Source organism: Pelodiscus sinensis, chromosome 5 (assembly GCF_052426305.1).
Source record: "Pelodiscus sinensis isolate ZL-2025 chromosome 5, ASM5242630v1, whole genome shotgun sequence".
Lineage (NCBI taxonomy): Eukaryota > Metazoa > Chordata > Testudines > Trionychidae > Pelodiscus > Pelodiscus sinensis.
Window position 1 is genome coordinate 63,874,641 of NC_143056.1, and position 25,428 is coordinate 63,900,068.

General features: G+C 48.8%; 1 protein-coding gene across 1 annotated transcript in view; it reads left to right on the forward strand.

Annotated features, from left to right (window-relative positions):
• The first annotated feature begins 1,506 nt into the window (after nt 1-1,506).
• The window catches only part of ITPKA (inositol-trisphosphate 3-kinase A), a 67,325-nt gene continuing 43,403 nt past the window's right edge, over nt 1,507-25,428 (forward strand). Inside the window, exon 1 of the mRNA XM_006128695.5 lies at nt 1,507-2,477. Coding sequence (XP_006128757.2) covers nt 1,983-2,477 — 495 coding nt within the window. The 5' untranslated portion in view covers nt 1,507-1,982. The remainder of the gene's footprint in view (nt 2,478-25,428) is intronic.

Genomic DNA, 25,428 nt, shown 5'->3' on the forward strand with positions numbered 1-25,428 from the left:
TGCTGTCCCTGCAGCAAGACCCAGAGGCCCAGGCTGCCCCTTCCCTCAGCCCTCGGATAAGTAGCCCAGGGGGGCTTCCCTCAGGGGCAGCAGAGGGGCTGGGAGCCGCCAAGGGGCTCTGTGGGGGCTGCGTTCACAGGGCTGGCTCGCTGCACTTTTCCTGGGAGCAGCTGCTGTGTCACATGGGCAGGCATGGCTGTGTGCAGCACCCTTTGGGATGTGTGGGGTGTGGCCTGCGCCCTTGGGGCTTGGCTGTTTCCAGCCGGCATCCCCCCTCCTTCCGCCTGTTCCAGGGTCCGGGCCGGATGTCCCTGGTCTGCCAGTGCCTGGGCCATGTGGCTGAAGATGTTGGCATTGCTGCGACGGGACCGGGGGTCATGGAGGGCTTCCTCTTGTCCCTATAGGTCCAGGAAGGCCTCGACCTCTGCCCCCAACCAGCATGGGGCTCTGCCCTTGCTGCCCCTCCATGCCGCTGGGAGCCTTGGGGTAGCTGTTGGGATGGGGGTGCAGACTCATGGGGTAGCTCCGGGGCAGACATCTCCCTAGGGCTCCTGGGTGCAGCAGGCATAGCTGCGTGGTGGAGCTGCTCTGTGTGCTGCTGCAGCAGCCAAGCGGTGTCTACAGGATGTGTGCGCCTTTAAGGGGGCAGGGGGAGGGAGAGGAGGTCCAGCAAGCAGGAAGTAGTGAGCTTGAGTGCAGGTACAGAGCATCCAAGCAGCCATGTGTGTTTTTCCCTGGGAAGCCAGTTCTTGTGCAAAAACTCCCTGCTGCCTGTCCACACTGCCTTCTTGCACAAGAGCTCTTGCACAAGAAGGCTTCTTCCTCGTAGGGAGCATCAGCGCTCTTGTGCAAGATGCCCTCTGTTCTGACGTGCTACTGTAATACTGTACATTTACTTGTACAAGAATGTGCATACGGTGTAGATGCTCTGCAAACTTTTGTGCAAGAACCATTGTCCTTGCACAAAAAGCCTGCAGTGAAGACATAGCCCTAATGTCCAGCTCAATCCTAACATGCACAGCCCATTAAGGAAAGCAGGCGCACATTCAGCTGCTGAACAATGCAGTTTGCCAGCCTGAGTAACTCAGTCACCATATCTTCCCCAGCAGAGACCAGTTTCCACATTGAAGCAGGGCCAGATCCTGCAAAGTGTTGGGAGCCCTTAACTCCCAGGCTGGCTGTGGAAGGTAGAGTACTTAACTCTTCAGGGAATTGCAGGGGCGGTTATTGAACAGACAGAATTGGGCCCACGACCTTGTCCTGTTGAAATGCGTGTCTGGGAGACCGGGGGAGGGGGGCAGGTCTATCGATTCTGTCACTATCAGGTCCTAATGTAGCATGGTCAAGCGTCCCTGCTTCTTGCAGCTGGCAGGGTGCGTGTCGGCTGTTCTGTCCCGGGCAGGCGCAAGGTGGGCCGCTGGAGAGTAACAACCAGCCAGAACTAGGAAGGGAGGAGGGGCGCGCGCCGCTTCTGGCGCCCAGTCACTGGAGAAGCGCTCAGCGGGGCAGGAGAGCCCGGAAGATGGAGGCTGCCGCTCTGGGCGCGGCCACGTGAGCAGCGCCCGGGAGGCAGCACTAGTCTGTGTCCAGCCCCGGAGCGAGGGAGCCAGCCGGGCGCCCGGCCTGAGGCCACAGGAGCCCTGCCGCTGGCCCGCACGCACGAGGGCCCGGCTGCCCGCTGCTCTCTCCGGCGGCGTCTCTGGGTGGCGCAGTGAAAACTGAAAGCAAAAGAGACGAAGGGGCCGAGGAGCGGGCGTGGGCCTGACTCCTCCCTCCGGCGGTTTTGCTGGTCTCAGCTGCTGCTGCTGCGGCGGGCGGGCTAAGCCCGCCCAGATGGTCCTGGCTGCCGTCCCGGCCGAGGTAGGGTAGCCGGCTCCGACTCGGAGCCTCCGTGCGGACGGGCTGGGACATGACTCTGGGCACCCCTCGGGCCCCGGCTCCGCGCGGCAGACGCAGCCAGCAGGAAGTTTGCCCGGGTGCCCATGCACACGCACGGCCGCCGGCTCCTCAGCGGTGCCCCGGAGGCGCCCCCCGCCGACCTCCCCATGGACTCTAGATGGGGCCGGCAGAGCAGCCCGGAGCTGGGCAGGGGCAAGCGGCTGAGCGTCGGGGAGCTGCGCTCGTTCTTCGAGGCTCGCTGCGCCGCTGCCGCGAGGGAGCTGCCCGACCCGGCCAAGAGGAGCTGCCGCCCCGCCAACGGGCTGCTGCCGCCGGTCATCCCGCAGCTGACCGTCACCCCAGAGGAGAGTGAGGAGGCGCAGGGCAGCCCCCGAGGGCCCCTGCCGGACCTGGAGGGATGCTGGCTGAGGACGGGCAGCTCACTGCACCTGCTGCAGTCCCGCCGCCTCTCCAACTCCTCGCTGTCCTCCACGGGCTCCTCCTCCCTCTTCGAGGACTCCGAGGACGACTTGCTGAGCGACACGGAGGGCAGGAGCCAGGGCATCGTGCACCTGGAGCACGGGGAGGACACGCACCAGGTAGCCCCCCCGCCAGCGGTTGATTAAGGGCCCTTAGATTGAACGCCGTGGGCGGCCAGCTGCTTCCCACGTCCCCGGGGACGGGCTTTGGGAAGAAACACCCGCGGGTCCATGTGCCGCCTCCGCAGCCAGCGAGCTGCGGCGCCTCTTGGCGGTTCTGGAGAACAAGTGCTGCTCTGAGCTCGGGCTGGGATATAGCAGCAGGGGTCGGATACCATGGTGATGGCCGACCTTGGGAAAACTCAGCCAGGTAGCTGGGTTGTGGGCTGCAGGGGAGGCGAGGCCTCCACTGCTGGAGCTGGGGCTGTGTCTCCACCGGGCTGTTATTTTGACACGTTTGACCAGACCAACCTGAACGTATAATGAAGTGTGTTAAAATGAAAACAGGGCTGCCCTGAGCTAAAGGGCTCTTTGTTGCATTGGGTGCCTGCCTTATCAGACTCTCGGCTCCACTGTACTCAGCGGTAAACACCAACTCGATAACACAATCCTTTTTACAACCTCCACTCACTGGCTAACTCAGGGGAGCTCAAGTTACTCCCCCTCAGTTAGTCCTGGCCCTGTAGTCATTGTATTTCAGCTGTATTGCAAACAGCAACCTATCGTGCCTGCGGATGTGGAGAAAGACACTATTCAACCTACGCCTTACGGTCCCAGGGCCTCAGAATGTGCATAGGGTCATTCAGCACTCACCAGCCTGGTGTTTTAAACAAGGCTTCAGTGCCCTAACCAAAAGGAAATGCAGTGCTCCCTTTACCCAGTCATACAAACTCTGTGAAACATCCACCATGCTGTTCAGTGATAATGCTACATGATTCTGAGTTACAACATTGCTGGGGTACTGAGGCTCTTGAAACTCAGCCAAGTGCTGACATTGTTTCACCCCTTGCTGTGAAACCTGTTGAGATTTTAAAATTCTCTTGTGGCATTTTTTTACCTCTGGCATTTTTTTTCAATCTCTCTTATTGGTTCTTAAACACTCCCCTCCTCCCCCAGCATTTATTAGTAGGTATTTCTGCCTCTTCCAGTCCCTGAGTCTCTGATTTGTCAGTTTTTGATCTACTTCATGCTGTGAGCTTGACAGGAAATTGGGAGGAGCTCTGAATTAATAGCATGCATGCTTTAGTTCATTTTGGCAGTAATACATTATTCCCAATAAATCCCTTATGTAATTCAGCAACTGCTGGAACATGTAAAGGGCAGTTTTGAAGACCTGCAGTTGTTGTTTTTTATAGTGGTAATACATATTTTGCTTAGTGTTTATAACAGTGCTCTGGGAGCCTTGAAGCTGAAATGTTACCTTGGCAAATCACCCATACACCATTATTGAGCGGGACCGCCCAGTGTTTTATTATTTTGGGGTTGTTCATTACTAATGGGCCACTGACAGTGAATTGAATCAGGAAAAACTACATATTTTACAACAAGATAAAAATAAAGTGACATGATATTGTAGGTCATGCTTTCTCGTGGGTTCTTCTCCTGACAGGATTATTAAATTAGAGGAAGTAATGTTGGATGTCTGAAGTACAGGCCGGGGAATTATGCAACCTTAAGTCTATTTTGGAAGACTTGCTTTGCCCTCGGGGGGGGGGGGGGGGGAATTGACTTTTTGTGCCTCAGTTTCTTAATTATATATAAAGGGGATATTCGGTATAAGGGTTTTGCAAGGCTTAATTAATATTTATGAAGACATGAATCTCAGAATCCCCTGTAGAAGGGCAAATTATTATTATTATTATTTTATTATTACATGACATTTCACTTTGAATTATAGAATAATAGACATTAAAGACAAGAGGGGTAGAATATTAGATCATCTGGCTCATTTCCGAGGCGATGAGTGGGTATGATGATGGAACACTGTTAACTCTGAATATCCATCATTGAGAGCGGTGTATTGGATGTATGGTTAATAGAGAGCAGAGATTTACTGATAGCACTTCACCAACCCAAAGAACCTGATTCCATTCATGTTGCAGGCTAACTTGTCTCCTGAGAGTGGTCTGAAGCAAAACTATCCTCCAAGCCAGATACCATGTTGGATGCAATATGGTCCAAGCCCTGCACCATTGAGGTCAATGATAAACCTCTCATTGACTTTGATGTATGCAGTATGAGACCGTAAATCATAACTTAGTATACTGCCCTGTATACTACTTTTTAAAAATGTGGTACATATGCCTATATTTTGTATGTAAGCTGCGTTACTTGTTTTCAGTCGTATTAAGTTTGTTAGCACTATTTAGATCTGGACAGGGTTCAGAAGAATTGCTACATCTAATTACAAATAAAAGTAAAGAGTTAAAGAATACTAACTAACGGAAAAAAGTGTTTTAAACAAATAAAAAGCAGTCATCTTCATTTTAAGCTATGGTAGGATGAAGACTGATAGCATCTATTTGAGTGCATGTGAAATCAGGGAATTTCCAAGTCTTGAGATAAGTTTTGTTTCTTTAAAATGTTTTACAGACCTGACAAATGTCATGCATTGCCACAGAACAGGTAAAAAGTCATACATTTTTTATGTGAGAGACCCGTCCGACATGAAAGAGCTGTAGCATAGGGAAAAGTGTACTGAGATACTTACCAAGAACTCATGCATTCTAATCCAAGCTGTTCATGTGATCGGGGTTAAAATGTCTTTGCACCCCTTATTAACCAATGCCTCATTACCCCTACACTAGGATAGATAACCCATTTTATAGATCAGTGAGAGGCTGTACAAGCTATTTGTAGGCAAAGCTCCAAAGAGAACCCTGGACTTGACAGACTCAAGGCTTATCAGCTTTGCCACACTGTGCCTTTCAAGTCAAGTGGGCCAAATTCTATGTTTGTCTAACTGAGGGGTGGGCAAACGTTTTGGCCTGAGGGGCACACCAGGGTTCAGAAATTGTATGGAGGGCCAAGTAAGGAAGGCAAACAGCTGTGGCCTGACCCCTGCTACCCATCCCCTGGGAACCCCTGCCCCCAATCCGTCTGGGTTTCCTGCCCCTTATCCAACCATCCCCCTATTTCCTGTCCCCCCAGGATCCTGGCTCCATCTAACCCATCCCTTGAACACCTCCTGGGATTGCTTGCAGCCTATCCAACCCCCTACGCTCCCTGCCCAAGTACTACCCCAGAACCATCCCTGCTCCCTGACTTTACTGCCTGGAGCACCAGCACTGGTGGCACTACAATTGCACCATCCAGCTGGAGCTGCAGTTGCCCCTCACAGAGGCACACTGTAGCAGGTGCAACTGCATTGCTCAGAGCATCAGGGCTGGCAGCCTGGCAAGCACACCACCCAAGCGATGGGGGAGCTGGGGCTACAAAGGAGAATGGACAGAAAGTGAGGGATCAGGGGCTAGGCTTCGTTGGTCAGGAGCTTCGAGGCTGAACAGAAGGGTCTGATGTGGTCTGCGGGCTGTAGTTTGCCTTCCTCTGGACTAATCGATCCTAAACCAGTGATTGTCTGCACTCAACTGAGAGGTATAATTCCCAGTTTGGGAGGATAAACGCAGTTACCTAAAAGTAGCATTGTAACACTGTTGGCAGCTCAGGCTGTCAGCCTGAGTACAATCTAGTCAGAAATACTAGGTGCATATTTCGGTCACTAACTCATGCTCTATGACTATATACTACTATTTCTAGTACACTATCTGGAGCAGAACTAGCGCATGTACATCTTCCTGAGCTGGGAATTGCATTTCACATGTTCCTGTGTAGGTGCATCTATTGTGACTGAACCACATCTAAAGGTTTATGAGTCTGTTACTGCCTGTGCGCATTTAATGCACCATTATACTTTAATTTAAATGATTAAAGTGCATGCTTTTTTATTTTGGCAAATGACATTGTTTGGATATTTTGGGTTAATATGAGTCATCCTTTTAAGAAGAGAGAGGAATGTACAGCAGGGCTTGTCTGAGGGAAACTGAGAGCAATGCTTGGGGGAGATCTTGCTTGTGTGAATAGTCTCTGCAGAGGGAAGACCAGTCAAACATATCTTTCTAGAAAACAAGTGTAACCCACACATCTAGTGTGGTTCACTGTCACATGTAGTGTCACCTCAACCATAGCAATAGATAAGAACAAGAGACCTCTAGCATGGGCTGAGAGCCAGCTGGCTTTTAGCTCAAAGGGTAGAGGCTCCTATACTATGCTTCAGAGGTCCCAGGTTCAAATCCCCTGGTACTGGTTACACAAGCTTCCCCCTTGAAGGTGTAATAACACCTTTTCCAGGGACTGGGTGCATCAGGGCATCTCTAGTGACTGTTAGAATCTTTTTTGCCTGTAGGTCACCAGTTTGGGATTAAAAATTGTTCCCAGCTGATAGAGATTTACTGGTTGCACTGGGAGTGAAACTTGGTGAGTCCAAATTCCAAATCCCATCTTCAAACTCACCATCTCACTTGGTATTAATTAGCAAACTCCAAATAGAGGACAAGAATCCATTGGCCATGGAGATGGAATTATCCTTGTGATTTCCCCAGGGAAAGGTCCCTCAGGTCAAGGTTTGGCATCGTGGCAGGGAATATGTGGGAAGCTTATTCCGCTGCTGCCCTGTTAGCCACACTTTGTAGCTGTGTACAGTTTATTATATTTGCATTAAATGCCTTATATGGAGCGGCACATCAACTTGATAGCTATATATTTTGCTAATTAAGCAATAGGTTGTAAAATTAATATTAAATTACACACTGTATCTTATCCTATGACAGCTATAAAAACCCCTACTTTCCCATGAATTATCATCATCATCAGTCTTTCAAGGCTGAGGATAATCTTTCACAGGTTTTATTTTTCCTGGGTCCTTTGGTGACTAAAAAGTCTAATCCGTGAGCCACAGGCTCACTGGCAGACATTGCAGGTGCTGTTGAAGATTGGGCTGGGTCCTGGCTGCTGTGTGACTGCTGTCTTTCTTTTCTGGTGGTTTTCGATGACCAGGGCAATGTTATTTTCCTTAAAAGTGGACATTCTCTCTCTGACAAATCTTTGCCAGTTATTCCTGTCCTAGACGGCTGTCACTGTGTGAGGTGCTCATGCCACATCTCTTGATGTGTATCATGAGTGTGTCTTTAAAGATTTCCCGTCTCCTTTGGCGAGTTGGGCGTGTAGCAGTTGTTTTGGTAAGTGTGCATCAAGCATTTGTGCACAGAACCCACTCCATCTCAGCTAGTGCTGGATAACCAGGGCCTCAACACTCAAAATGGTGGCCTCTGTGACACTCACATTAGTGTGATGATGATCTTCCCACTTTCTGTTGAGGATCTTCCAAAGAAAGTGATAGTGCAGATGCTGGTGTTCCAGGGTTTTTTGGTGTTTTCTATAGGTCACCCAAATCTCACAGCCATAGAGGGAGAGTTTGGATTACCACCGCTTTATAAATTAAAAGTCTAGAGTGTGTGTCCTGGTGATGTAATTGTTGGCTACCTGGCAAGGCTGGTGCAGCGGAGTCTGTGCTGAATTTTGATTTCTATAGCTGCACCCTGTGAGAGATGGTTACCACAGTATGTAAAATATTCTGCATTCTCCAGTTCTTTTCTGTCAGCATGGATCTTCCTTTCTGGGTCTGATGATTGACCAGGGGGAGAACTTTTGTTTTGCTGATGTTTGGAATTAGCCCTAAGCTTTTGTAAGCTTCTGAGAAGCAATTAGGGGCTGTTTGTAAATCAGAGCACAATCTTCTTGTTACCAATATTACTTCTCTTCTGACAGAGACAGGAAAGGTTGAAAAGGTTACCATCAGTCCTGTATTGGAAGCCAATCCCCTGTGGTAGGTGGATAGTCTTGAGTTAATGTTTTCTTAGCTGCTAAGAAAACGGAGAAAAAGGTGGTACCAGGACACAGCCTTGTTTTACGCCAGTCTGAATGATAAAGGGCTCCAAGGTAGAGCCGCAGTACAGGATAAAGGCAGTCATCTGATGGTGGAAGACACAATGGTGATAAATTTGTTTGGGCAGACAAACTTTGACGTGATTTCTCAAAGAATCTCAGGGTTGGCAGGGTTGAAGACTGGTCAAATCAATAAAGGCTGTGTGTTGTTCTTGACATTTTTTCTGGATCTGTCTACCTGTGAAAATCATGCTGTGGTGCCTTGTGTGATGGTCTGAAGTTGTGCTGGGATTCTGGAAGTACAGGCAGTCCCCGGGTTACGTACAAGATAGGGACTGTAGGTTTGTTCTTAAGTTGAATCTGTATGTAAGTCGGAACTGGCGTCTAGATTCAGCCGCTGCTGAAACTGATCAGTTTCAACAGCGGCTGAATCTGGATGCCAGTTCTGACTTACATACAACTCTGCCTCGGGCTTCCTGTAGTCAGCCGCTGGTCAGTTTCAGCAGCGGCTGACTTGGGGACACCTGGGGCAGAGCAGTTGAGGTGCTGCTGGGTTGCTCCAGTAGCGCCGCTCCTCGGCGCTACTGGAGCAACCCAGCAGCACCCCAGCTGCTCTGCCCCAGGGGTCCTGGGCAGAAAAACCTGGTCTGCTGGGGGGAAGGGGGCACTAGCTGCGCTCCCCCCCCCCCCCAGCAGACCAGGGAGACGCAGAGCAAAGCCGCGGAGGACACCCGCAGCAGGACAGCCCAGATGCGCCGCGGCTGTCCCACTGCGGGCATCCTTCGCGGCTTTGCTCTGCATCTCCCTGGTCTGACCAGCAGACCAGGGAGACAGCGAGCAGCTTTTCTCGCTCCGGAGGACGCGGGCGGCGGGACCACGGCTCATCTGGGCGTCCCGCCGCTCCCGTCCTCCGGGGCGAGAAAAGTCCCGTTCGTAACTGCGGACCCGACATAAGTCGGATCCGCGTAACTCGGGGACTGCCTGGACGTAGTCTGCTAGAGGGAGCAGGTAATTCAGTAAGATTCTAGCAAGAGCCTTCCCAGCAGTGAGGAGGAGGGCAATGCCTCGATAGTTGCATAGTCTGCCCGGTCTCCTTTTTCTGAAAATGGTGATGATGTTTGCTTTACAGAGGTCAGCAGGGATTTCTTCGGTGCGTCAGATTTTGAGGAGCAGCAAATGAAGTTTGTTAGTCAGTGTTTCTACCTGCTTTCTCAGTACTTCATACCAGGTGGTATGTCACCAGGACTTGGGGCTTTACTGTTCTTCATTTATAAAATTGCTTTGCAGATTTCTTCAGCTGTTGGTGGGTTGGCAAGAGCTTCCCAGATTGGGTGCTGTGGGCTGGAGTTGATGGTGTCAGCAGTCACAGTCAATTCTCAATTTGGAAGCTGTTGGTAGTTGTTCCTTTCGGCACGCTTTGATGGATTCGTGATCTTTAAGAAGGGTACTGCCATCTTCGGGTCTCAGAGATGTGAGGTCATATGAACTGGGTCCATAAAAGATCTTTGTCTCAAAAAACACCTTCACATATCAGTCAGTGTTTGGGTTTCTTTTGCTTTGTCCTCCCACATGTGTTTTTGATTTCTTGGAGCTGCTTTTGAATTCCCCCAGCTTTGCCAGTTGCAGGAAGCTTTTTTCTTCTGGTCCAAAAGGGTTGCAATCTTAGTGGTGTTGTTGTCAAACCAGTCCTGATGTTGATGGGTAACAAGGACAGTGGATTCCTCTCAAGCCTCATTAATGGTCTATTTCTTCTCTTTGGGCTGCCACCTTAATGTGGAGAAGCTTGTGTTTCCCATTCATTCAGATGGGGACTGCAGTTTGTCATGTCTACTTTGCCTTCCTGTTGGGCAGTGTATGTACAATGGTAACTTCTACTGACAGACCTGTCAAGTCACTCTGTCGTGAGTCATGAGCATTTTCTGCTTTCAAACAGAGATAAGGAAAAATAAATGTCAGGTTAGGGGTTAGAACCTTCCTGTTGGACAGCATCCCTTTAAAGTGTTTTGCTCAGCAAGTATGTGACATGAGCTGCTTGTTATGTTAGAGGAATGTGATTTACTAGGGAGAAATTTGCCAAACACACAAACTACAGATTCCTGTAACCATGAGAACAGATGACACCCATGAACAAGCATTAGATTCTTGCTTGCAGTGATAGTAATCCAGAAGTTTTTTGGGGAGTATTAGGGTATTTAAACTAAAGCTCATTTGTTTTGGTTGGTCTTTATCACTCTTCTTCTTTCATCCTTAATGAAATATCTTAAAATAGACAAACATAGTTAAGGTCTAAAAGTATGAACGGTTTCAGCTAAAGAGTAGATTACATAAGAATTTTTATTTTTAAATTGAGATGGGAGGGGACCCTAAGGGATTTATTTAATTACAATGTCTGAACTTCAAGCTTCTAAAAGGTGCTAGATTGACGTCTTCTCTCTATCCACAGTCTGTGTGATATGAACAATAGCAGTGCAAGCTTTTCTGTTGCCTTTCTACTGTTGCCGTTTCCACAGCACACTTAACTGGTGGCCCCTGGACTAACATGCCAACATTATGAATGCTAAATGGTTCCAAGAATTATATACGTTCATGGAGGACAGATCCGGCGATGGCAGTTAGTGAAAACGATCAGAGATGTAACCCTAGGCTCTGAGTGTTCCTAACCTTTGACTGCCCAAAGCTGGGAGTGGACCACAAGGGATGGATCACTCACAGGTTGCCTGTTCTGTTCATTTCCTCTGAAGCACCTGTCATTGGTCACTGTGAGAAGACAAGGTACCGGGCTATATGGACTATTGGTGTGACCTAGTATGGCCATTTTTATATTTTTAATTTGTAGGTCTCTTATTTTTAATGTGGACATTTGTCTTTTAGGAACTTAACTAAGACCCAGCAACTTATGTCTGATCACCTACTAAATACCCTTCAGCCCTATTAGGCTTTAGCTGTTTTGGAGCTGGGATGGATTTTAAGTTATGACCTAGCAGTTGAGACACTTTACCCTATCATTAGTCTCCTGAGCCACTCAGTCTCCTGTTATATTTAAAATATATATATAAATTTTAGAGTGTGTTTGTTTGTCTGCATGTCTGTTCAAGAACTCCTCCTAAATGGTAAAAGCAAGGCCACCAAATCTGGTGTGCTGCTTCCTCTTATCCTTACTTAAAGCAAAGTCAGGGTTTGGATGTGCCAGGATATCTGGAAGCCCTGGGAAAAGGACAGTTTTCCATAACATGCAAAGGGAAGGGCTGCTGTCCGGGGGAATGTGATGTGAGTCTGGCCGCTGGGGGACGGTGAGCCTGCAGGGGAGAGCTGTTTCTTGCAGAGTGTTGATTGGGGGCAGCTGAACCAGCAAGGGAGTGGCCAGCAGGCCTGGGGCTCTGCCATCTTTTCTGCCAGCAGATCAAGTATCTGGAGCTCCACTGCCCAGGAGACCGCTCCCGCCAGCCGCCCCTGTCCTGGGGGGAGTCACAGAGGAGAGAAGGAGAGAGGCCCCCCCACCCTGGGCTCCGGGAGGGAGGAAGAGGAGGCCCCCCCTGGGGACAAGCTGGCAGGTGGGGTCTGCAGTCCCTGATGCCCTGGGCCAACTCTGGAGAGAAGCCAGTGGCCACTCCTGCCCTGGGTCCTTCCTCACCCCTTGCCCTGACCTCTGCACTCTCCCATTCCCCTGGGCTCCTGTCCTGAACCCCCCCACATTCCCAAGGCCCTGCCCTGACTCCTGCACCCCCCACATTGCCAGTGGCTTGCTCTGAAGGACTCAGGCAGTGCTGGGTAAATCTTTTCAATATTGAAAACTAGGACTCAGTTCCTGCCCGGCCCTACTGGATGAATTGGGAGGAGCAGATGCAGTACTGTTGTGCAACTCTGAATGGAAAGAATGGGTGGTGTGTTTTTTTGCTTGTACTTTCATAATGCCGTTGAAACACCACACCTTGCAAACAGGTATCTGGAGCATTGGGAGGAAAACAACAGGTATGCATCATCAGGAGATGTATCAGTGTTTAAGGTGGTGTCTGTTCTTAAACAACAAAACCAAAAAGTCTGGGCAGATCTCTTATAAGTCGGGGTTGGTTTACAGTGGAGGTGGAGAATACTCATCAGAAGCGGTGCCATACAATACCTATAACTGAAAGCAGTGCTGTCTAGTGGTTAGAGTAATGGTTTGGGAACCAGGGATTCCTGCATCTATTCTTGGTTCTGTTGTTGGCTCACTCTGTGACAGTGAGCAAGTCATTTAATTTTTCAATAATTCAGATTTAGCCAAGGGGTGACAGAGAGAAAATGACTCTCTAGCCTGGCATGGCCAGTGGAAAACAGAGTTCAATTGCCCTGCTCTAGTGTCTCTATTATTTAGCCACAATGGAACAGTTTCAGCGAGAACGTGTGGAGCCCCACATCAGAATACCCCAAAGCTCAGTGGTGTTACAGCATCCTCTGTAGAGGACAGAGACTTCTATTCAAACCTTTAGCAGAGAGGGGGGAATTGAACCTGGGTCTCTCTCACAAGTGTTATGACCACTGGGCTCAGAGTTATAGGGCAGGCACCACCACCACTAATGCTGTTTGAATGTGATGTGAGCTAGTGGACTTTGTCTGTGCATTTCTACCGGATCAAGCCCATTGTGAGTTTGGTGGTCAGTCCCTAGCTTCTGAACTGCTCTGCGGCTTAGGCAGGAAATAGGCATCTGAATGCCTCCTGGGAGGTAGCAGTGTGCATGTTCAGAGGGTAGGAACCTTTCCCAGGAAAACCTTAGTGCTGAGTGAGTGTAGGTGTCCTTAGGGTTTGCTGAGAGCATTATTATGGATCACAGTGGAGCCAGGAATGGAACTTAGGTGCTTGAGTGCCTTAGGCCTGAGTGCCTTCATGGATCCAGTCCTCCATCTCTAGGCCTACGGCTCCCATAGCTGAGAGTCAGATCCTTTTTGGAGTTTGCGTCCCATGTGTAACGGAACATGCATCCTTGGTGATGGGAGAAACTGCTCAGAACTTTCTCTTAGTGTCTGTTCCATGAAATTTGCCCCCTCCACCAATGCCTGTAAAATACAACAGTTCTAATAGTTACAATGTGGTTACCTTCAACCCCTGTTAATCAGGGCCCAGTGAGAAAAAGAGATTGATTTTGTTTGGAATCTGCTTTAGTCTGGTACAGATAGCATCTTCCTCCTCTTTCCCTCATAAGGCTTCCTTCCTGTCTTTTATCAAGCTAGTCAGTGATGAACCGATTAGTTCCTTAACTCACCTATCTTCTCCATCTGTTTAGCTAACTCCTCTTCATTTCCTCAGTCAGCCATTGCTGGGTAGACCGGTAGAGGCTACATCTGACACACTTAAGAACAACCATACTGGGTCAGACCAAAGGTCCATCTAGCCCAGTATCTGTGTTCTGTCAGTGGTCAATGCCAGATGTCCCAGAGAGAGTAAACAGAACAGGGAATCCTCAAGCAATCCCTCTCCCGTCACCCATTCCCAGCCTCTGACAGAGACCAGGGACACCATTCCTACCCATCCTGGCCAACAGCCATCGATGGACCTATCCTCCATGAATGTATCTAGTTCTTTCTTTAACCCTGTTAAAGTCATGGAGGTAAGGTAATATAGTGCCTAACCTTTGTGACCTGGGACTTTTGAAATTAGTAATATTTATGTGTGATAACCAAGGATCAAAAATGATTTCACAGAGGAAAAAGGGGCAGAAATGGAATGAAACAACATGGCAGCTTGTGACATAGTGGTGCTCCGGTAGGGTTTCAGTTATTTGTCAGCTGCCTTTTTTTTACCCGTATCCTAGTGACAGTGTCCCCTCTGTCAGATACACAGCAGACAGAAAGGTTTTGCCTGCTCATAGAGTAACACACTTTGGGGGAAAGGGAGGAATCTTGATGAGCAGAAGTTAGTCTTCATTGCTTTACCCTGCATATATCTATGGGACAGTGAGAACAGTGTAGTAAGGACTCTGGGTGGCTGTCTCCCCACCCAGTAACTTACTAGTAATTTGGCTCCCTCACTTTGCACATTGCTTTCTATGTTTAACTGATTTGTCCTGTCACGAATGGGTAATACTATTGGAATAAAGCATGGCTAGCAACTGCTTCTTTTTATACCAGTAAACTCTTAACATTACATTAGGGGCAAAATCTTCCTTTCCTATGTCCAACACTGAAGAACCCACCCTGGATACATCAGTTCTAGCCAACTATCTTCTGTTCCTGAACAAGCTTATAGAGCAGGCCGATTGCAAGCTTATCTAACTGGAGCTAACACTCTGACCCAGCACAGTCTGGATTCAGGCAAGGGGGACAAACTGTGTTTGTGGCACTGATGGATGGTGTACAGCTGTCAGTGAATGGTGGACAGAGGTCCATTTTCATTCTCCCAAACCTCTGTGAAGTATTCAGCACTGTTGTGGTACTGCTGTTTCATCTGAGTGAGGAGGCAGGGACGTAGGGCAATGCACTAAAATTGCTTACATCCTTCCTGGAAGAACGTATCCAAGCAGTGATGAGAAGCTGCATCTCCATCACTAAACCCCTTTCTTGCATTAGTCCACAAGAGTTAATTCCCTCTTCTGTCCTTTTCAACAGCTACCTGTGGCCAAAGTGCAGCTGACTGCATGATTAACCAATAAGCCTGGGCTTATTGGTTAATCTTGTCAACTACACTCATCCCCCCGCCTACTGTATCAGAGGCAGCAAGGGGAGGGGGCGGGAGCCAGTGCCCATGAGAAGCTGGCTTTAAGCAGGCTCCCCATGAGCACCGGATCTGCCTGCTTCCTCCCGCCCCCGATGCTGCTGCCTCTGATAGAGGAAGCAATGCAGAGGGTGAGGGAGGCAGGCTGGAGCCAATGTATGTGGGCTCTCAAGCAGCTTCCCCACGGTGCTGCCTGCCTGCCTCCTCCCACACTCCTGCCTCTATCAGAGGCAGCAGCGTGGGGGAGGGAAGGGAGGCTGCTGCGAAGCAGCCCCTGTCCATGGGAGGTCCAGGCTCGATGCTGACGGGCTGCTGCCACCATGCACTGCTGCTTCTGTATCAGAGGCGGCAGGGCAGCAGTCAGCTGGTCTGTGCAGGGAGCTGGTTTTGAAACTGGCTTCCTTGGTGGATCGGCTCCTGCCTGCACTGCCGCCTCTGATACAGAGGCAACAGCATGGAGTGGCAGAGGGTCCCGGGGGGGGGGAGGGGGAGCTGGAGCTGGGAGTGCACTGGCTGGGGATTATCCTACCCCTGGACATACCACACTAATACCAACCTTGGTACCTTCCCTTGCAACAAACCCTGTTGCCAGCTTTGTCCACATATTCACTCTTCTGATACCATTATTGGACCCAACCAAGTGAGTTATACAATCAAGAACACATATTCCTGCACATCCAGAAATATAATTTATGCTATCATGTGCCGAAAGTGTCCGTCTGTTATGTACATTGGACAAACGTCTCAGACATTTCGCCAAAAGATCAATGCCCACAAAACAGATATTAGACAGGATCACAAATTAAAAACAGTTTCTTGCCATGTCAACCAGAAAGGACATTGTCTCAACGACTTGATTACCTGCATCCTGCTTCAAAGACCTTTTAAGACTTCACTTCAAAGAGAATCCTCTGAACTAAAATACAGGACTATGTAGCACTTTAAAGACTAACAAGATGGTTTATTAGATGATGAGCTTTCGTGGGCCAGACCCACTTCCTCAGATCAAATAGTGGAAGAAAATAGTCACAACCATATATACCAAAGGATACAATTAAAAAAAAAAAAGTGAACACATATGAAAAGGACAAATCGCATTTCAGAACAGAAGGGGGATACGGGGAAGGGGGGAGAAAGGTAAATGTCTGTGAGCTAATGATGTTAGAGGTGATAATTGGGGAAGCTATCTTTGTAATGGGTAAGGTAGTTGGTGTCTTTGTGGAGCCCAACACGTAGGGTGTCGAATCTTAGCATGATTGACAGTTCAGAGGATTCCCTTTCAAGTGCAGATTTGCCAGATTTACTGGGGACCAGTAAATCCATTCACGAACTTTTGGAGGACCAGTAATGTTCATTTGCATATTCATTAATCAAATGATGAAAATTCAAATAAGTTGTTTCTGGTCCTCCCAAATCTCCCAGTGCCAGCTTTAGCAAAGCTTTTGATATGGTCACCCACAATATTCTTGCCAGCAAGTTAAGGAATATGGATTGGATAAATGGGCTGTAAGACAGACAGAACGCTGGTTAGACCAGGGTTTCCCCAAACTTTTTACTTTAATTGGAACCCTTTTTTTTCAGTTCTGCTTTTTGCAGCCCAAAAATATAAACACATGAAAACAAACTGAGAAAATACCAGACATATAACATGTCTGGTATTTTCTCAGGAGGTAAATTGTATTATCACTAGATGTATCAGTTTGTAGTTTCGAACTGCCTGGCTGGTAAATGTGCTCAGGCTGCATGAGTGTGTCTACCAGCCAGATAGTTCGCAACTACTCGAGGGGTTTGTGTGTGTGTGTGTGTGTGTGTGTGTGTGTGTGGGAGGGGGGGACGACACGACAGTAGAATCCCTGTGTCAGACTAACTCGTGCTTTGTGGGTGGGAGGGAGAGAGGAACGGGGTCGGGTCAGTTCCACTCCCTGCAGGCCGATTCATTCCTCTCCCCTTGCTGCGCCTCTGGCCAGCCCCACTTCCCCCAACCCCCTCCCTGGCAGCCAGTTCTCCCCCACTTCTCTTCCCAGTCTCCCTTGGCCAGCCCCACTGCCTGCGTCTAGCCCTCCTTCCAGCGGCCACTTCTCCCACCCCGCCCGCATCTTCCCCGGCCAGCTCCCTGCCCGCAACCTCACACCCCCTGGCAGCCCTGCTTCCACCAGCCCCCCAATCTCCCCAGCCTGCCCTCATTCCCCCGTCCAGTTCTGCTTCCGGTGGCCAGCTCTCCCCTCCTCCTCACTCCAGAATCCCCTGGCACTTGCACCTTTCCTTAGCCCTGCACCCTCCTGGTGCCTCCTTTTCCCCTCTTTTTCCCTAATACCCACCCCCTCACCAGTCTCTGCCCCATTCCCTTCCTGCCCCTCTGTGCCCTCACACACAATTTGTTCCATTCTGACTTTCCTCATGCCCACCCCTTCTTTCAAGCCTTCTCCCAGCACCTCCCCCTCCAGCCCCCAGTGCCTTTCCCTTCACCTCTCCTCTCCCAGCATCACCCTGTCCGTCCTCCCCCTAACACCTCCCCTCCTGCCCTTTCCCTCATGGTCTGCACTTGGCCCCCTGGCATTTGTTTCTCTCTTCCGCACCCCTGTCCCTTGGTGCCTTCCCCCTCTCCTTTCCTCGCCGCCGCCGCACGAGCCGCTTCCCACCTTCTCCTTCCACGCGGCCCCCGGCCCCGGAGGCTGAACCCGGAGCCGGAGCCAGCCAGGCCCTGCCACGTGCCTCCCGCGGGTTTCGAAACCCCGGGCCGTTACGTCACGCCTGGGCGTCCTCCCCGCCCACGTGCAACGCCGCGCACAGGTGGCAGGCGGTGAGGAGGAGCTGCGCGCGGCAAATTCGTCTGGGGCCGAGGGGGCGGGAGGACGCGCGAGGGTGGGGCCCGCTCTAGGCAGAGCCGGGGAGAGACCCAGCTCCACATAGCGCTGGAGCAGGGCCCAGCTCGTCACTCGCCGGCACTTCCGGGTGCAGGGGCTCGGGGCCCGATTCGACCAAATGGGTCGAATCGGCCTAAGGGCCGGCAGCCACCAGGCACACTGAGGCCCAGCATTTTTTGGGAAACGCTGTAATAAACCATCTTGTTAGTCTTTAAAGTGCTACATAGTCCTGTATTTGTTTCAGCTACACCAGACTAACACGGCTACATTTCTATCACTCCTCTGAACCGTCATTCATGCTTAAAGTTGACACTTTACACTCAAATTTGAATAAAGACGCTAATTATCTTACCCATTACAAAGATAGCTTCCCCAATTATCACCTCTAATATCATTAGCTCACAGACATTTACCTCCCTCCTCCTTCCCCCCCTCCATCCCCCTTCTGTTCTGAAATTTGATTTGTCCTTTTCATATGTGTTCATTTTTTTAAATTGTATCCTTTGGTATATATAGTTGTGACAATTTTCTTCTACTATTTGGTCTGAGGAAGTGGGTCTGGCCTACGAAAGCTCATCACCTATTAAACCATATTGTTAGTCTTTAAAGTGCTACACAGTCCTGTTTTTTGTAAAGATAAAATTATTCTAGTTAAGGTGGATTGGACCTGTATTTTCAAGCACACATTTAAAGAAAATATAAGACCGCTTCAAGTTTTGAATTTTCTAATCTTAATTTGAGAACTGGGACTTTTTAAAAAAGAAAAGCTTGGTGAAATGTGAAGGTTGGTTTAGCCAGCATTTTAGTTAGTTGAACAGAAATAAATAGCGTGATTTACTCTTCCTTTAACTAAAATTACTTTTAAACCAAAATTGTTCTTTTCCAGTTGCATGTTGAAGATTAATTGTTTTGCCTAGAGTGGTCACTCTAAAAATGTTAAAATTTGCTCTTGGTAAGCTGTTATTGTGTCCTGAGTATTAGCTCAATCCAGTTCCTGCTGATGTCAATTGAAAGACTCCCACTGCTGTCAGTGATTGTTAGACCAGGCTCCATTTGCAATATTCTCAATACTGAAGAGCAATTATACCTGATTAAGCAGAACAACTGAATAAAAATAGGAGGGCAAACTACACAGGTATAAAAAGGAATATCCTGCTGCCCTGCCCTGATTTTAATTAAGGACATTTTTTTACTAAGTAGGAGAGTCAAGCTTACACTGTCTAACACTTTGGTCTGGGGCAAGTCATATAATAAACACAGTGGTTATTAACCAAGATGGCCAGAGATAAAGCTAAAGCCTGGTACACACTCTGCTTTAATCTACTCAAAGAAACATGTTCACATTTCAAATAGATGCTAAAGACGTATCAGAGTTGCTCTGGGTGTTCTGACTGATCTTCACTGGCAACAGCTATCAGTAAATTAAGCAGGTTCCAGTGTTTATGGCGGGGGCGGGCAATAACTTTTTGTTGGGGGCCACTTAGAAAATTTTTGCAGTGGCCCCGCGTTGTACAGGAAGGGAGGCCCTTTTGCCCACCACTGATTTATGGGGATTCCAAGGTTAGTCATTTGAGTACATCCCTGAAAAAGGGGGGCAGGTTGGCACTCAAAAAGGCTCACTGGGGCTCCAGGAACCATAGTCATTCCCCAGTGACTCCTTTTGGGTCTGGGTAGTCTATATTTCTGCCAGTCTCCAAGTTTCTTGGTCAAATTATAGTCAAGGTCCAGGTTTCAGAGGGGAGAAAAAAGTAAATAGATTTTAGAATCTGGTCAAAAAGTGCCAAGTGGTCCAGATTTGGCTTGTGGGCTATCTATTGACTGTGCCAGCTTTTGGATGGTACAGCCTGCTCCTGTGACACAAACAGCTTTCTGGGCTGGTGCCTGAGGAAATTGGCATTTTTGAGCCTTTATGGGAGATAATGCTGCCAGTTTCTTGTTTCAGCACTCAACCAAAGGTTTTAGAATCTAAGGGCTTTCCAAAATCTGAAAGGGACAAGGTGTGGAGCGTGCTGTGAGAAGTTTTAAAAGAATAACACTCCAGTGCAGAAGCTACTGAACCTGAACCACCAAAAAAGAATCTATCTTCTGCTGGTGACATCTAATTCAGGTGGTGAAATTGAATTCATGTTGGTCTGCATTGCTTTGTATAATTATCAAGCAGAACCTATCATCAGCATGGATGCATGTTGTCTGGAATGGTAGTTGAAGCATGAAGGGGCATATTCATTTTTAGTGAGTATGTCACATAAATATCCTGTGTAACTGGCCATAACAGTGCTATACAAGCCTGTTCTCTCTTTCAAATGAAATTGTAAACAAGAAGTGGGCAGCATTATCTCCTGCAAATATAAAAAATGTGTTTGAGTGATTGCCTGAACACAAAGTAGGACTGAATGGACTTGTAGGCACTAAACTTTTACATTGTTTTATTTTTGAATGCAGTTACTTTTTTGTACATAATTATACATAAATAAACAACTTTCATGATAAAGAGATTATTCTTGTATTTTGTTAATTGAAAATCCTATTTGTTTTTTACAGTGCAAACATTTGTAATTAAAAATAAATATAAAATGAGCACTGGACACTTTGTATTCTGTGTTATAATTGATATCAATATATTGGAAAATGCAGAAAACATCCAAAATATTTAAATAAATTGTGTTATTGTTTAACACAAAATTAATTGATTAATTTTTAAATCAATTGACAACCCTTAAACGGTCTATAAATGCTATAGGAGAGGCAATCTATGAGGATTTCTTCAGTCTATCAAACAGGGTGGATTTTAGGCACAAGCAGTCCAGATGACAGCTTGGGGCCCTCTGCTTTGCTGATCTATGCCAGCCTTAGCAACTCATGATTTGATTCTGCAAGAATCATGACAAGACCAAAGGGGGAAGGCCTGACTTTCCCCAGCCAACAATGGGACCAGAGACTGAGGAAAACCACATTCTTTTAGGATTTTAATGATCTTGTACTGGCTTGCCAAGTCCCAGCTGGGCCTGGACTCCTACTCTAGGATCAGATGATACATTTTTCTCTCATGCTGGCAGACAAACCGGTGTGGGAAGGAATTCGTGATTTTAGTTTCCTCGTTTCTCACTGACTCTTCTTTCAGCCTCTGACTGTTTAGAACAGAGGTCTGCAAACTTTCAAAAAAGAGGAGCCATTTTTTTTGGTTTTGTCCTGTACCAAAATATTTTGAGAGTTGCATGATATGCAAACTACTTGCACACACATACAAAGATAGCAGGCTGTGGGAGGGAGGGGGGGATTAGGGCTGGGGCATGGGTACAAAGGGTGTCAGGGTGCTGGTTCTTGGAGGGGCATAAAAAATGGGGGTAGGGTGCAGGAGGGGATATGGAATTCAGGCTCAGAGAGGAGGCTGGGAGCTGGTGTGCTATCTCCCATCAAGTGGCACTAACTGTGGGCAGCGCACTGTTAGCAGTGCAGTGGGGCCAAATCAGGCCTCCTGCCTGCCTTGGTCCCATTCTCCTCCTGGAAGGGGCCAGTGTGTCCCTGTGACCCCTGATGGGATGGGGTAGAGGGCATGGGCTCTGCGTGCTACCCCTCTCTGCTACCACTGTCCTCGCAGCTCCCATTGGCTGAAGTTCCGTAACTCCGTGGGACACACTTGCTGCTTAGCTTCAGCCCCACTCCACTGCCAGAGTACTCTCAGCAAAAGATCCACATGTGGCTCCAGAAGAGCAGGTTGCTGACCCGAGTCTAGAATTTATTCTCCACTCATCACATAAATAGTTAAGCGCTGTGATCCCAGTCTTGTTTTGAGCTCTCAGATTGAGACACCAGACCTGGCAATTCTGTCTGAAAAGAGTGGGGTAGGGTGGGTAGAAGTAAGATGTCCATGGAATGAATGAAGTCGATGGACTGGGCAGTGAATTCAGTCTTGGCTTGTGAAGTAAGCTGCTCATTCCCTGTATGCACCATGAACAATAAGCCATCTGCAGTGACATTTTGTATATTGCCTTAACTTGCATAACTTGGAGTCATAGTAAAATTGCAGAATTCTCTCCCCTTTCCTCCCCTCCCCTCGACTGGGGAGTAGTGTTGTGGGTCACTGTTGGGATTCTGCTGTCTGAATTCAGTCTGGAATGGAGACTGCTGTTCATTCCAGGTTTTCACTCTACGAGGCTGTGTGGTTCCACAAGGCAGAATATGTTTGGCTTGCAATTCTGCTGCTAGGAGCCCACGATAGTAAGGTATGTTTGTGTATTTGTCTGTTTTATTGCAAGGGTGAAATACATAATGACTGGTAGTTAGTATCCACGTGTAAGGTACATGTGTAAGCCTCATACGTTTACTTTCTTAGCAGGATAAACAGTTTTTTTTAAAAATAATATGCAACTGACCTTTGTTTGTAAAAGGTGAGGGATCCCCAGGATCTTAATAGTAAAACCCTTTGTTTGCCTACAGGGCAGAGGAGGTGCTACTCATCACAAAGCACAAACAGCAGCATACCTGCCCACAATATCTTGGAGACCCAGACATCCTGTATCAATTTCAAGTCTGATGCAAACAGGTGTGATTTCTTTGACTTCTGCTGAGTCACAGCCGCTTACTTCATTAACCCCTTGCATCAGGTCTATCATCGGGAAGGGAACATTTTAAATAATCCCTGATTTGATGTGGCCACCTGCTCTTGAGCTAGCAGGGGAATTCTGCCTTTTCCTATGCTGTATCATTAACAGAAGATAGCATTAGCCACAGTGGTCCTGGGGCAAGAGAAGACTCCTTCTATCCTGTAATTTTACACTGTTTCATTAACACTTAATATTTCTTTGGGGGTATGTGACCCAAAGCTCTCCTGTATTCACACACAATGCACCAATCGTTGTACAGGCAGTCCCCGACTTACGCGGATCCGACTTATGTCGGATCCGCACTTACAAACGGGGCTTTCTCGCCCCGGAGGTCGAGGTGACGGATTGCTGCCTGCGAGCTCCGGGGCGAGAAAGCCCCGTTCGTAAGCTGCTCCCGGTGCCCCTGGTCTGCTGGAGACCGTCTCCAGCAGACCAGGGGCACCGGGACTGAAGCCGCAGCAGCGGCGGGTTCCCGCGCTTCTGAGGCTTTGCCAGAGCAAAGCCTCAGAAGCGCGGGAACCCGCCGCTGCTGCGGCTTCGCTCCCGGTGCCTGTGGTCTGCTGGGGACCGTCTCCAGCAGACCAGGGGCACCGGGACTGAAGCCGCAGCAGCGGCGGTTCCCGCGCTTCTGAGGCTTTGCTCTGGCAAAGCTTCAGAAGCGCGGGAACCCGCCGCTGCTGCGGCTTCGCTTCCGGTGCATGTTGTCTGCTGGGGACGGTCTGAGGCTTTGCCAGAGCAGACGGTCCCCAGCAGACCACAGGCACCGGGAGCGAAGCCGCAGTAGCGGCGGGTTCCCGCGCTTCTGAGGCTTTGCTCTGGCAAAGCCTCAGAAGCGCGGGACCCCGACGCTGCTGCGGCTTCAGTCCCAGTGCCCCATGTCTGCTGGAGACGGTCCTCAGCAGACCAGGGACACTGGGACTGAAGCCGCAGCTGCGGCGGGGTCCCTCGCCTCTGAGACTTTGCCAGAGCAAAGCCTCAGAGGCACGGCACCCCGCTGCCGCTGCGGCTCTCCTCCCCGTGTCCCTGGTCTGCTGGGGGGGGGGGCCGCAGCTAGTGTGCCCCCCCCCCCCCCCCCCCCCGCCAGCAGACCAGGCTTTTGTTGTGGACCTTGGGGCAGAGCAGCTGGGGCGCTGCCGATTGGTCCTGCAGCGCCACTCTGGGCACTACTGGACCAACCCGGCAGCACCCCAGCTGCTCTGCCCCAGGTTCTGATTCAGCTGCTGCTGGTCAGTTTCAGCAGTGGCTGAATCAGGACGCCTGGGGCAGAGCAGCTGGGATGCTGCTGGGTTGGTCCAGTAGCGCCAAGGAGCGAGGAGCACCCCAGCTGCTCTGCCCCAGGTGTCCCCAAGTCAGCCGCTACTGAAACTGACCAGCGCTGACTACAGGAAGCCCGAGGCAGAGTTGCTCTGCCCCAGGCTTCCTGGAATCAGCTGCTGATCAGTTTCAGCAGCAGCTGACTTGGGGACGCTTGGGGTTCTTAAGTTGAATCTGTATGTAAGTCAGAACTGGTGTCAGTTTCAGCAGCGGCTGAATCTGGACGCCAGTTCCGACTTACATACAGATTCAACTTAAGAACAAACCTACAGTCCCTATCTTGTACGTAACCCGGGGACTGCCTGTATACAAAAGATGCCTTGTTGACATCATTTTAATGTTAATGTCTTGTTGGCCTGTAACAACATGGTGAAATGTATATAGCAACATTATATGGAAAAGCATGAAATCCCCCAGTATGACGATGTTAGTACATGTTCAAAACTTCACCCTGCCTTGGCAAAAGTTGTTAAACAGGTCTGTAGTAAACAAAGGAATGTGCATTTACCACAGTTTGTGTAACCAGTAAATGGGATCCACCAGACAGCAGGAAAAGGATATAACAGGGCAAATGTGCATGTCAGCAAACACAGGTGAGGAGAGAGAAGCATGGAGCCTTCTTTACCACCAGACTCCAAGTCTCCTCTTTTACTGCTTGAATAAACTTTTACTTTTGAAGGGCAACTTTCAGAAGAATGCACTTCAGAGACTCACTATGAAAGAAAGTGGAGGGGATTCCCAGTGTGCTCTCTCCTGCACCTAAGAAGACAAAAGGACCAGCAACTTTGGGCCTGTGGGAGAGAACTTGACCAAGGAAAGGGTCAGTTACAGTCTGCTTTGAAGACTTTGCATTAGGGGTGTTAGCATGTATCAGAGGCAGCAGTGCATGTGGAGGGTGGGGCGGGGGGGGAGGAGAGTAGCTGGCTTAAAAGCCGGCTTCCCGCAAGCACTGGCTCCTGCCTGCACCCCTTGTGTGTAAAAGTGTAACCACTACATTCCAGCAGTTATACATTTACACAAATGCATGATAGTTAATATTCCTACTGTAGGTGAGAGAGGTCAAGTTAAACAAAGCTTGAATTAAAACTTGTTCGATTAAGTTTTAGACTTTTGTATGCACATTTTCAGTTATTTTTTTGCAATGGTTTCTAACTTTCTCATGCTTGAATTCACTTAAGTTTATAAAGAAGATGGATTTTGTTTTTCCTTTAATCTAAACCAATACAGAGCTGTTTAAACTGAAGTCTTGAGTAAGTCCTGTTAAAATAACACTGTTGAATATTCAGTCCTTACAAGGGCAAAGGATCTTAATATCCAGACTGTCTGGGAGAAGACTGGGCAGTGTTTTTGGGAAAATTCAGGACTAGAAATGTGTTGGGGTCATTCTATAAGCAGTAACCTATGTTGGTGGAAGCCAGAGTGTGACTGGCATGTTGCTCACAGGCTGCTGGACCAGATTTACAGCTAGACACAGACACTCAAGCCTGACGTGCACTAGCAAATTAGATTGGTATTAATTATCCTCTGTCGGGGAGGAGGAATACCTATGTCCTCCTGTCAGCATTCCTAGTGTCTTCACTGAAGCACTTCAGCAGCATTGCTGCACTACTAGAGCATTTTAAGTGTAGACAAGCCCATAGGGTGTGACTTGCATGCTAGGAGGC